At 40.6% G+C, this 14,124-nt stretch overlaps 1 protein-coding gene across 2 annotated transcripts in view; it reads left to right on the forward strand.

Moving 5' to 3' along the window:
* The first annotated feature begins 3,215 nt into the window (after positions 1–3,215).
* The window catches only part of mast1a (microtubule associated serine/threonine kinase 1a), a 53,902-nt gene continuing 42,993 nt past the window's right edge, over positions 3,216–14,124 (forward strand). The window contains exons 1-2 of one of the 2 annotated variants that reach the window (XM_028405301.1): positions 3,216–3,396; positions 11,746–11,777. In XM_028405301.1, coding sequence (XP_028261102.1) covers positions 3,358–3,396; positions 11,746–11,777 — 71 coding nt within the window. In that variant the 5' untranslated portion in view covers positions 3,216–3,357. The remainder of the gene's footprint in view (positions 3,397–11,745; positions 11,778–14,124) is intronic. The other variant, XM_028405311.1, reaches the window with a different exon arrangement.

A 14,124-nucleotide genomic window follows, 5' to 3' on the forward strand; every position in this document is an offset into this window, starting at 1 on the left:
CAGCTACAATGGTCATAGTTTTATATGATTTGAACACATCACCTAATGAAATACACCAATAACAACATTAACATATTGAGATGATAATTAGCGGCAGTGTGTCCATTATCAATCATAAACAAAGAGGCCAACTCAACACTAAACAACAACATAAATAGATTTACTGAAAAGTGATATTTAAAATTATTTTGGATGCTTCCATATTTTGAGAGAAAAGCAAATGTTATATCTTTGTATAATGAGCACACCAGGGAATCAGTGATGAACATGTTATTTTTTAGCTGTTTATTTGCTAATGAAAGTGATTGATGTGTGAGTGTGATGAAATCCAATGTAAAAACATCCCGAGCTGTGGCCTCACAATAACTGCACCAGTTTCACAAAGAGGATATTTACAACAGGGCTTTAATTGAATTTAACAGATGTTTGCAAGCATCTTTAAAAAGTTTGCCACTTTTCACTCCATGTAATACGAGTAACATACAAGCTACAATTTGTATCTGTGCACACACACACACACACACACACACACTGAGCTGATCTGAATGCAGAGGGAGCCACTTACAGTCTATGAAGAGATGTGAGCTGATGTGGCTCTTGTGAGACAGGCTTACCAGGATGGGAAATGGAATCCCACGAGCGGCAGGCATATTCCAAAAACCCATCCCTGCCAAGCTTTTGGCTTCAGAGAATCGACCCGGCGTGACCTCCCTCAGGGCATTCTCTGGAAAAGAGTGACATCATTTTTCAGAGCTGTTTCTCAGAGCAGATTGAAAAAGGCCTTCTGGTGTGTGTGTGTGTGTGTGTGTGTGTGTGTGTGTGTGTGTGTGTGTGTGTGTGTGAGCTCTTCTCTGCCACCTCCTCCCTTTCCCCAAAACTCACTGCACCTAATGAACAAAAAGATGTAAAATTCATGTGCCTTCATTCATTATTTAATATTAATAAGAAAAGGCAGCATAAGCTAAATGTGGTGCAGAAACCAGACGAGCCTGAAAGTGGGTCAGTCCCAGAAAACTCATTTTTCACCTGCTGACCAGTTTTTAAGGATGTGGTCCTAATAATACCCTGCTGTGGTTATAAGGTCAGTGTGGGGCTGTTGAGGGCCACTGCCAACATGAGTGAATGATTGTTTAATATAGAAACTGCACAGAAAAGCTGAGGAAGAGGTTCAAACTGTTCACAGTGATATTAATGGAGAAAACATGAGACTGCTGCTGGATAAACGGTGTGATATCTAAATTACATCCACCATGTTTATTTTTGCACCACACATTGATGCCTTAGCCTGATATTAGCCAGTAAAGTGACCTGAGTAATGTTGGTGGCTGTTGGTTTGTTCAGTGACCTCCTCTTCCTCATTGACTCAAAGGTCTCCAGGTTCTTTCCAGTGAAGTTGCCGGCCTCACGGATGAGGCCAGCAGTTTGCATTCAGTTATTTCTGACCTGGTTCTTCATATTTGTTTGTTCTGGAATAGAGTACCTTACCACTGCTCCATTATAACTACACACTCATTTCCTTTTCGGTCAGATTACATGCAGTGTTACATTAGATGAGTGATTTTTTTTCCTCCTTCTGTGTTGAAAGTGAGACTGAAGTGGTGCTAATGTGGATGTTGGGGTGCTGACACTCAGACTGATCTGCCAGCAGTAAATCCCACAGTGAAAGGGACTACAGCTTACCAGCTCCATCTGCTCTGGGAGAGATGGGGATCATTAGGGCTGCGATGCTAAAAGCCACCTCTTGTCTCCCTCCATCCTGGATCCTGAGCCAGACCAGCTGCCCGGCCTCCTGTGTGTTTTTTTTTCTCTCACACAAGCCAACCTTTGACCAACAGTTCTCTGCCTTTCTTGTGAGAATGTTTAACAATGTAATATCATTCAGAGAAATGTGTGAACATGGCAATGGACTTTAACCCTTTAGTGTTTCGGTGTAGTCAGGGATTTTTTTGTATGGTGTTGATTACGGTGTGTTAGGTATCAGGGCAGCTTTCCTTTTTCCTCTCTTGTTGGACCGTACATTACAGTGACTCATTGTACCATCTTGTGGTACAACGTGGTGTTACAGTCCAGGGCTGGCTGGTTAGCATGCTAACTTCAGTAGCCTTGACAAACTGTCATGCAGTGTTGACGTTGTATTTGTTACTATGGGAACTAAAACCGCAATGACTTCACTATCATATGAACATCTACTGATTTCAAACAGTCGCTTCCTTCTGTTAACACATTAATTTCAGTGAGTAAACCCTCCATGGCTTTTATACCTGAGTAAGACTGGTGTACATTATCAACATTGTTTTAATGACAAGAATAAAAAACAGGTTAATAAATAAGGACACCTAAGGCCTCGTTTATATTGTAGCCTAATATTGCTGAGGACATGTCACCTCTTTCTTCCTCTACCCAAAGCTGGTGTAAGCGATGAAATAAAACCCCCACACCTCCACTCACTCCGGGCGCTGAGGGGTTAAACGTCATTTGTGTAGTAGGAAGTGGGTGGTTGGAGCTGAGGATGGAGCAGAAGCCCGTGTAGCAACCACACATCTTTTTTTTGTTTCACGAGAAAACACACGAGAGGAGCGGAGTGAATGATGACGGAAAACGGACAAACCCGAGGACAGACACGTCCAAGCTGCGGTCACTGCCGATGCGTGTGTTTGTTGCGTTGAGTAGTGTAGGGTCGCTGTAGATTCTCATTGATTGTGCCTTTAAAAAAAGCACTCTGACAGCGTATGGATGTGGTTCATCATGTAGATGCACCGGTGCCTTCTCAGCTGATTGTGGAGGATTTCGGTAGATGATGACATGGAAGCATTTTAGATGATGACAGCGGATGAATTCGTGTATTCCGAGTGACTTTTAGTTAATTGTTAACCGGGTGAAGATGTCTGCAAACTATCTTGCTTTATCCGATCTGTGGTGTGATCACCTCCGGACTGACAGTCTGGGCTCCTCGGGGGGTTTCTGCACCGTCTCTCAGCTGGACTTCAGTCCACGCAGAGCACAGAGCTAAACGAGCCGTGCAGATTCAGCGCTTCCCACCAACAGAGCAGCAGCAGCCCAGTCGGTGGTCTCTGTCTCTGTCTGCCAGCATGGGATGTCGGCTGGGGTCGAGCACAGCAGCGCCACTTTCTACACTTTGATCGTGTAGTTTTAAACTTGGACACCCCCCCTCCATTTTTTTTTACCACACTGACACCTGCAGAAAATATGTTAAAAGAAGCGGAAGACACCCCGACAGGTGTTTCGGTTTAGTTGTAGATTATCAAGCCGTGCTGACTCGAGCCTTTTCTCGCCCGGACACCTGGAAACCACAGGAGCCGCGAGACGACCCGACAGGTGTGAGCCCTGCCACGCGCCATGGATGATTCAGGGATCATCCGAAGACGGAGGCTGCAGGTGAGGACACTTTCACACACATGTGAAGCAGGTTTAGACATGTGTTCAATTTGATTTAATTTTCTTTTCTTTTTCTTTTAAATTTCCTACAGCCTGAAAGTAAATTTAGCTAAAGTTCTTAGCAGAAAAGCTAGCATCTAGCTTAGAATCAGTGTAAACATGTATAAATAACAGCGATTAGATATTATTAGTTAAAAAAAACATATTACACACCATACCTGCTGTGAATTGTCTGGTCTCCACTTGGTGGTCTACTCATTAGCTTGGTTAACAAGCTAGCATTTTGCTAACAATGCTAACAGGCTTATCAGTAAATAGCTATGTTGGGCATGATGATTGAGTAGGTGGACGAGATTACTCAGTTGAATTTGCATGATGAAGGCCAGTCACTTTGCCCACATCTGGTACATTATGACTGATATGTCAAGGCTCTGTTAAAACCTTCCTTTGAGGCTTCTCTCTGTGTGTTGGATAAGTGAAACTAATCAAGTGAGGCAGCCAGCGCTCACAGTCAGGGCCACTGGCTGACTGCTCTTCCTTGAGAATTAATTTATAGTAAATGTACTTTGCTGCATAGTGTATAGATGATGCTCATCATTTATTAAACAAAGTGAATTTCCTGCTCAGATGTTATTGTTTAGGAGTGTAGAGTGGTATTTCCACTTCCAGGATTAGACTGTGCCCTCCACCAAGTCCTGTGTTGCTTTGAGGCCAGATGGATTAACATTAAAACAGTTAAGAATAAATGATAGTCTGTCTAGACATCATGTCAGTTTAAGGCATATGTACAAGACTATTTGTAGCTTTGCTGTTGATGATTAATGAAGTGTATGTTTATAATTTCCACTCATCTGTATCTCTGTGGCATTTAGACTGAGGCATTTGATAATAGCTTCCCTGTAGTATGTAAAGAAAGATACAGTAATCATCTTGAGACAATAATACTGTGTTTGTGTGCTTGTAGGCTTTTATTCGTGTGTCACTCACAGGGGAATGGTTATGTACTGGAGCACTTCATTCCTAATTCAAAAACTAAAGCGCTTTATAAATGCTTCCCACCTTGACTACTACCCCCCGAAAAACAATGCATCCAAACATGCATAGACAGTAAAATAAGCCCACACCGAGGCATCTGTTGGTTAAAGTTACTGCGCCGTCTATCACCTGTTGCTCCAGGGACGAGTGATGAGGCTTGTGGATAAACCCCGTCACACAACAGCAGAAGTTCAGTGAAGTCCCAGAGCTCTCGTTTATTCCTTTCAGGGCTTCAGTTTTATTGTTTAACTCCGTACCTGTAATTCCTGCTGCTAACAACTAACTCACCACTAACGGGCACACAACCTCTTTCTCAGTCTCCATACACACATACACTCTTGTGCACGCTCACAACCTCCCAGGTACGCATGCACACACACTGCCCAGTTTCTTAAAGGAGACATGCCACTCATAACATCTGCTTCATTAAGGCAGGCTATAGTTTAGTTTCTCATTTCTTCTGTTATGTTCAGCAAATATTCATATTTAGGAAGTACAAGATAATTTTTGGCATTTTACTTATTTAATCCCCAGTAATTGTTTGAGCTCAACCGTTAATAAGCTTGTTTGTGTTTTACATTTAAATCCACAAATGCAGTAGATATCATAATACACATCATTAGATTGGGATTTGGACTTGTGACATAGATTTATCTGTGCTTCTTATAATTCATAAGAAGCTAATCTTTTCAGTTACTGTTGCTGGAATTGAGGTTTGGCATAGATCAGTATGTAAATGTAGAGTTCAGGCACTTTGCTAAGCTCAGGAGTCCTGATGATTAAAATATTTCTTTAGAAGTTATGAGTTTCACACACAGACATCTATGCTGTCAGTGAAAATAAGGTTCAGACAGCTGTGTACATGAGGGTTTGAATGTAACATGCAGTGACACAGCATGACAACCGCCCACAGTTTTGCAGGTTGAACTTTGCATCTAACTAAAATCAGGAGCACTTAAAGACAAATGCACTTCCCAAAAGTCCACACTTTTAATCTTTATCATACTGAGCTCATGTTAATGTGTGTGTGTCCATTCGCACTGCAGCTACATTAAGTATATTGTGATACATTGATTTGGCATGTGTGCGCATTATAGTCATGCGTATATCAAATCGACTCTGACCCCCTGCCCCTGCTCTCCATTTCCATTGAAGTGGTCGATATCCATATCTCAGATGGAGGAGGTCTAAATGTTGAGGATGTGGTGCGGTTGTCAGGCCCATTAGCAGGACTAATGGTGGCCTAAGAGCCCTGTGTACCCTCAGGGAGGAAGACCAACCACCACTAGCAGCAGGACAGGCTGAAAGGGCTGCAGGCCAGAAGAAGGGGAGGGGGCAGCATAGATTAGAAGTAGGCAGCAGCTGCGGGCTACAGTAGACCCCGTTTAAGTGCTATTACAATGTCTGGATCCCTTTACGGCCTGGATCCACTTTCACACAGAGAGAAGCTGTCTCTCTTTCTCTGTGCTTGTGTGTGCAGGTTTGTGCACATGTTTATGCTTTAAAGTAATACTTTATATGTTGACACTGGACTAATTGGGATGAGGTAGTGCTGGGTTTAATTGGATCTGACTTTTATAGTTTTGTATTGACCGACATTAAACGCCACATCGTGACCTTACAAACAAAGTAAGATAAAGAAGCAGAACCTTGTAACTCAAATCTTTGGCAGGGAAATTGTCAAAGATGTGAAATTGAGGCACTCATTGACACTATGATATCAACAACAATATGTGTGATAGCTGAGTATAAAACCAACACAGAGTTTTAATGCCCCAGCTTGGTCAAACTGAACATTTCAGGCTAACATGTTTGGACATGTTTATATAATAATGTGAAAGTGTGAGCTTTCACGGACCCGCTAGCATCCTGGCGGGCCAGTCCTCCTGCTGTTAGTTATCATGTCACCTTTATCTACTGTTCCTCACTCACTTCCACAATAACTTGTTTACTTCCTCTTCCTCAACACTTTTATCCACACATCTGTCAACTTCCTCCTCTCACTATCCTTTTCATTCTGCTGCTTTCCATCTGTCACACCACTTTGAGGCTGTGGCATTTGTTTTGCATCATCATACAGGGAGATAAAACCATCATAATTGGACAAGGTCATATGACTTTTAAGTTCATATGACTTTTAACATGTTCCTTTTGTTAGCCATGTATATCCTTAAATCAGTCACAAAATATTAGACTTGATGTTTATTTATTAAACAGATTTAGATATAAAAACATGATTCCCTATGACTAAGAAGGTGATCTGTCTGTCCATCCAGCCCACTGTATTTGTCTGTTAGTAATGTGGGTGATCACTGATATGAGTTGTTGTCAGCCTAAGTGAGGATAATCGTGCAGTTGTAGGAGTATTCTTACACTTAACCCATATGCTCTCTGATACACGCACATGCACAAACACAAGTTGTGCTGCGTGTCTCATTCGTTTTAGAAGTAGGAGTATGTAGTACTCCTCTCTCTCTCTCTCTCTCTCTCACACACACACACACACACACACACACACACACAACTAGCATAATTTGTCCAATATTTTGTTCTGGGCAGTGTGCCCATTTCCAATATGCTAAGCACAAGGGATAAGAGTGTGATCACTGCAGAAGATCCAGCTCCCTTTGCCAAGTCCTGTCAGTCACTGCCATGCCCACTGCTTTGTTCTCCCTCACCAAGGCCTTCTGATGTCAGTTTTATTCAGAATGGGAAGGTTTTTGTACTGAGAGAGAGCAAAGTGTACATCAAAGCAACAGATCTGGGCCAGAATATATTTGGGAATAGCTTCAAATATTTGAACTACTTTGGCTGGGACAGACACTTTTAAAGCACAAAAGGCTTCTCCCTAAAACAGACTAAATAGGAAAAAAATGTCTTTTCATTAATTTTAAAACTCCTTCCAGAGTAAATACAAAGTTAGAGAGGTTACTGTGAGTCATAGGTGTCATTGAGGTGTTGTAAACTGTGTGAAAGACCTCTGAATTCAAAGCTTTTAAGTAATGCTTAAAGGCTGGTAGTCCATTAAACTGAAGAATACGCTGTGTGACATTTGCCTTGCAATCTGCTGTCAGTGTTGGCAGTAAAAAACAGAACAGAAGCTTCATGACTGCCCAGAGCAGCAGCAGCATATTAACATTTTTTCTTTCTTTGGTTTCCAGTTGGCCTTTGCTTTGTCCTTGGTTAGATATACAGTGACACAAAAAGCCATAAAAACCATATGACACTCTGTCTGCACTACATTGTCTAATATTTTAATCTGTTTTGAATTTTCCTTTCACAACAAAGCACAGCGGCGGACAAAAAGTGAATAATGTGCAGTTACTTGGAGCACAGAGGCTGTGCATAATGATTAAATGTGCCAAGTTGGTGTTTGTTGGTCTGTGCAGGCATCTGAGAGTCTATTTTGGTATCATTAATAACCGTTGTTTCTCCACAAGGGATACATCAGAGCATTTTCTTACACTATATATTATGTTAACCATAACAGCAGCAAGACTGAGCACTGTGTTTACAGTGTGTAGTTTAATGTACAGTGTGTGTGTTTAAATTGTAAGGACATAACACAGTCAAGGAGAATTCTCTTTGACTTGATGTGTGTGTAATTGCGTTAAATTAGATCAAATAAAACCCACAAAATCTTGCATTTGAGAAGGAATGTGCAAGTTTTTTTTGCCATTGATGCCTTTGGTTTTTGTCTTGAAACATTGTCTTGCGTCATGAACACTGACTTTAACTGAAGCAGGTGAGGCCTGCACTTGTTTGGATGTTGATCTGGGGTCTTTTGTGACATCTTGGATGAATCGTCACTGCGCTCTTGGGGGTAATTTTGGTCGACAGGCCACTCCTAGGAAGGTTCACCACTGTTCCATGTTTTTGCCATTTGTGAATGATGGCTCTCACTGTGGTTCGCTGGAGTCCCAAAGCTTTAGAAATGGCTTTATAACCTTTTCCAGACTAATAGGGCTCAATTATTTTGTTTCTCATTTGTTCCTGAATTTCCTCCCTTCGCAGCATGATGTCTGGCTTTAGAGGTTCTTTTGGTCTACACCACTTTGTCAGGCAGCTCCTGTTAAAGTGATTTCTTGATTGAGAGCAGGTGTGGCAGTAAACAGGTCTGGGTGTGGCTAGAGAAATTTAACTCAACTTTCCAAACACACGATACAACACAGTTAATTTTTGTTTTAACGGGGGCAGGTGTTATTGTTTATTCTGCTGATGTTGCTCTGTTAATAAAGAGCCCCACAGAGCAAAATTAATAAGAATAAGAAAATAAAAAATAAAAAATACTTTATTGATCCCAGGGGGAAATTGCTTATGTAAACCAGAGTAGAAGAAAATAAACCTTTTGCAGGAAGAACACATGCTATGTACTGAATATGTGATGCTGATCATCTGGATTGTGACAAGATGGGTGTAAGAAAGAGGTGTAACCAAAAAAGCTGGCACAACATGTTTCCCAGGCCAAATACCTTAAATAGAGACATCTCAGCCTGGATACAAATCTGATAATAGTTTTTAAAACGTATCGTCGTACTATCTGAAAGTTAATATCAAAAACAGAATCTTCACCTATACCTGAAGATGTACTATAATGCAGAATGATAAGTTTTTATTCCCCAAGCAAAGAGTTATTACAGACTACTTCCATAGGTTGTCGTGGTTACTTGAGCCAGATATTATTTAAGAAATGCTCTAAGAAATGCTGCAGTGACCAGTAACATGGCAACAGTGTATATAGTAGCTGTCTATTGGACAGGCAGGGACAGGGGAGCAGGTGTTGGAAGTTTTATCCATTAGCCACTGTTATCACCCCATCACACACACACACACACACACACACACACACACACACACACACACACACACACACACACACACACACACACACACACACACACACACACACACATACACACACACACACACACACACACACACACACACACACACACACACTGACTCCTGTGGGGCTCTCTGTGAGTCACCCTGGCCAAGCTCACTTCCTCTTGATGATGAATTATATTATCATCACAGAAATCGCTCACTGTGATAGATGATGTCATCCCATTGAAAAAAACAAAATATATTATAATTAACCATATTAATTCTAGAATAAACACTGAACGCAGCAGAGTAGTGATTGGAGTAGTGCAAGAATGCTACTAAGTGTATTTCCCATAATGTTGAAAAATGATTATCCCAGTTAGACTCTTAGATAGTATTAGTCAGGCTGCTGCACTTATGCTGCAACTGTTCAGCTCCCCAGAGGGATAATTATGATGATTATTTCTTCAATGTACTTCTGAAAGCACAGGTTCTGACACAAGTGGGTCTTTAAATACCGGCATGTGTAGCTTTAACACTTTCAGTTGGAAACACTATAAGTTTCAGCTTTAGTTTGCATCAATATTGATATAACATTTTGAGAAATATCACCATTTTACAGTTAGAATTTGTGAACTTAAACCTTATTGTCTGGACTGAACAGTTTGTAGGTTTACATCTGATCTAATGACTGCATTAATGACTTATTATTGTCAAAGGACTAAAGCTAAGCAGTGCCTGACAGTGTTGGAATAACTTGAGACTGGGTAGCAAACTTGTTTTGAGACTGTTTGGAGATCACCAAATAATCTTTCATCAGCTTGGCTATGTTTGCATTTAGTAATGCCTGTTTATTTATACAAAGACAACCAGATAGAGAGAAAGATGGAGAACATTTCAGGATGAAATCCATCCCTGGATTTGGAGTAATTTTACCTTTTTCCCCCCTCCCCTGTCCTGTGACCCTGGTGATAACTGGTCTCTTGGATGCATTTCCATTGACTGACATGGCTCTGTGTCATTAAGCCTCCCCTGGGTGAAAAAAGACAAATGATAAAATCTTTTTAGAGCCACTGAGTGGTAGAAAATAGCCTGATAAGCAGCACGGGGCAGACTGACAATAGAAATTGATGGTAACCTGATCTTACCTAAACTGAATGTTAAATGGTTTTAAATTGGGAATAGACGGGCAACAAGCAGAGCACAGATTCATCCCAGTAGATCCTAATCACATCAGAGTCCTTGCTGTTGTGTCCCAGTGTCATAAATATAGCACCAACCATTTTTAAATTGACTTTGGCTCCATTCAACCTGCTGCTTTCCGAAGCTCTGAAATCTCTGAGCACTAAGAGGGGATCAGGTTACAGCCTGCTTTTCAGCGATGCTTAATAGAGAATATGAAGCAATTCTAGAAAATGGCATATTTTTCTCCTGCATACACACACATTGACACATTGTCACTGCTCTTTACACTTGAAGGCATGAAGGCAGTGGTTGTTATTTTTGACATTGGGTGTTGAAAGTATTACAGAAAGTTTGAGGAAAAACTAGGAAGTTGTGACTTTAGGTGACATTTGCTAAACCTCATTTATTGTAAGCTGGTGCCTGTTTGTTGAGTTGTTATAGCTAGCATTGTGCTCACACTGTCTCCTGAAGAAATGATGTCAACAAAGATAAAGAATTAAGCCTACAGATGTCAATGTAAAAGTGAACCACACATAACCTGCTGCCTGTTGTCAGTTCACAAATGAGGTGTCATCTCCAGACCAGACAGGCTGGCTAGGTTTGCTGCTGCTTTAGACTATAAGATGATTTAAGCTAACCAATTAGAATGTGCTAATAACAACATTAATGTTTTACCAGTACCATTTATTAACCAAGTAAATATGACAAGCTCTGGCTTTCTTGACATTATTTCACTCACATGGACTACAGTATGTTTTTTTTCCTAAAATAAGGCCCCATGCAGTTCACTGGAAGGAGCAGCAGTGGGGACCAGTAACAACTAAAACACACAAAATTTTTTTTGTCGTATGTCACATAGCGCTTTCCTCTTCAAACCTTGAAAATCCTTCAAAAATCAATATTTCCACAGCCATCATCTGTGCACAGGTACATACTGTGTTGCTGAAAGCATTTCTTCCAGTCCAAAAATCCATCCGTCCACACACAGAGGCAGGACTGGTTTCAGCTTTGACCATCTCTGTGATTTATACACACACACTGTTAATAATGAGAAAGTGGTTTACAGCCGTTAGCCATGTGATTTATTAAAAATAGAAAACATTCCCAATTAGACTGATTATGTGACAAGGAATTCTGTGTTTCTTCAGTAATTATATGAGTATGATTAGTTTAATTTGTTTGAGTATTGAAGCTGTTTTTTTAGTGTTTATGAGACGAAACAGACTTTATGTATAAAATTAATCTGTCTCATCTGTCTGCTCTCCCCCCTCCTTTCTTTGCTCTGTTTGTCTTTATCACCAGAAGGATCTACCTCTGCCCCGGAAAAGTAGCAGGTAAGTTATGTTTTTTTAAAAAAAACATTAATGTGTTTTTAACATAGGCATAGAAGAATTTTGTGATAAGCATTCTCCTGTCTTGATAATAAAATAAAGAGTATATCTTGTTTGCTGATAAAATATACTACTTTTTTATTATTTTATTCACATGCTAAGTCCACAATAGAGAACTTAGCTGAAAGGCAAAGACTGACAAAGACTTGGACTCTTTCCATCTTTGTTATAGAAAAGTCATGGTCAAGTGATGTTGTTGTGCAGTGGGGACCTTGTCTGCAGACTGCAGCATGTTTCAGCTTTGCGTGAGTCCTTTCTCACACAGAGCTCCTCTGCAGGACCAATCTGTTGCACCAGTGAGCTGTGCAATGAAAGTTCAGCAGCGGGAGAGTCGTGCTGTGACCTCGGTGCCCTGTGTGGATCGGGGGAAGGCAGCAGAGCAGGGAGTGGTTGAGAGAGGAGAACAAAGCGGTACATGATGACTTAAGCCATCAAATGTCTAGTGAACACCGAGAAGGACTAACCTGTTGTGTGTTGTTTTATGTCTTTATGCTTTAGTAAGGCTTCAGATTAGGGCAGTGAGACAAAGGTTTGGTGTGAACAGTTGCTTCAAGTGAGCAGCCATGTGACAAGCAATATAATGTGCAGGATAGTTTTCCTATTCAAGAAGCTGGAATGAGGAAATATTTGTCATTAATGTCTGTTAATACAGACTGCAGTTAAACAGAAACCAAACATTATGGTTATATTTTTAAACCAAGATTTAAAAGGACATAAATCTGTTTATTAGTACCAGAAAGAACTTGTCTAAGATGTATCACCTTTTTCTTTTAAATCTGTGTATGTCAGCCCGTACATGATAATAACCGAGCACTCAGTCAATCAGTGGTACAGCTGACCTCACTAACCTGTAATTATTAGTTAAGTGTGTCTTTATGGATAGTATCATGGAAATCATTACTATAAGTTTTAAGGTAGAGCTCCTCCACAACCATAATTGTCCTTGAGTGAGAAGATTAATGGAAAATCTTTGAAAGTGTCAATGTTAAAGCCAGATATTAGTGCACTAATGCAGCCTTACAAAACAGGGAAAGAGATGTCTGCTCCTTCACAGAAATGGTAGAGAATGCATTTAGTGACTGAATTAGAAGCCTCTGTTGTGCCATTTAGAAGTGAGTGGGACTGAGTGCTCCTCAGAGGTTTGACAAAGCTGATTAAAATGTCTTAATTTTTGGCGGATGCATAATAAAACTCACACATTTTGCAATTACGGCGGATAAAATGTGAAGTCTGTGTAAAAACCACTAGGGCCACAAGGACAGTTCCTTGAGACTGACCAAATAAAACTAAAGACAGTCCCCCATAGAGCTTTATGTTAACATGACAGATACTATATGACAAAGAGAGACAGGTTTGGTCTCTGTTGATAGTTTTCCTGTTCCTGACAACCTTATAAAATTTTAAAAGTCACTGTTTTAAATTAGAATAAGACTTAATGCATAATTAAGGGTGTGGCTGCTTTGAGTGTTGAGTGGGTGTTGTCTCAGATTGCCTCCCACAGATCTGCTCACACTCCACAGCTTTGCCCATGTTTGGATCAACACGTGTTAGGTGGAGTCAGGTGCTGCCAATATGAAGACTATCAGCGCCACCCACACCAAGCTTAAAAGCAGCTCCTCAGTGTGGGTCTCTGTCCATGGTGCTGAAATACAGACCACCCTTCTCTGCAGTGTTTTAGGATGTTTCCACCACACAAATTATGATTAAACAGGGGATGTTTTTACATTTAAATTGTGGCATTAATTTTAAGCACTGTTCTTTTTGCTTTGTCTTAATTACCCTTTAGTTTTTGAGAGTGTCCTCTGTTTGACTTGCTGCTCTTGCTGCTAAAAGGCACTCCACAAATCAGGCTGAATTTAGAAAATTGTCTGTTCAAAATGTTGTCTGAAAATGTCTTAGAGGGTGGTGCAGTTTTCCACACAATCATCATTTCAAGTTTCTAAATCCTTGAAATGTTTCTAAAATTGCTATAGTTCAGAGCCATACTTTTTCCCCCATGTGAGCAGAATATGAATGACCCTACTACTGTCTGCTTATCATGTCAGTGGTTATTTTGAGAGTGCTCGCGGCTCAGGGTGTTGTAAATATGAAGCATGGCGTTAGTTCCTCTGTTTAGAGCTGCGTTTTTATTTAACTTCATTATCTTAATCTGTGGGCTTGTCTGCTCAGTATTCTGTATACATCATATTCTGGGTCTAGTCTACCGGCAGATGATGATGCTGGCTTATACATGCCTAGGGTGTTTAATGTGCATCTGTATCCGTGTGTAATTCCAATTTACTGCCATACA

The sequence above is a fragment of the Parambassis ranga genome, chromosome 1 (genome assembly GCF_900634625.1).
Source record: "Parambassis ranga chromosome 1, fParRan2.1, whole genome shotgun sequence".
Taxonomy (NCBI): Eukaryota; Metazoa; Chordata; class Actinopteri; family Ambassidae; genus Parambassis; species Parambassis ranga.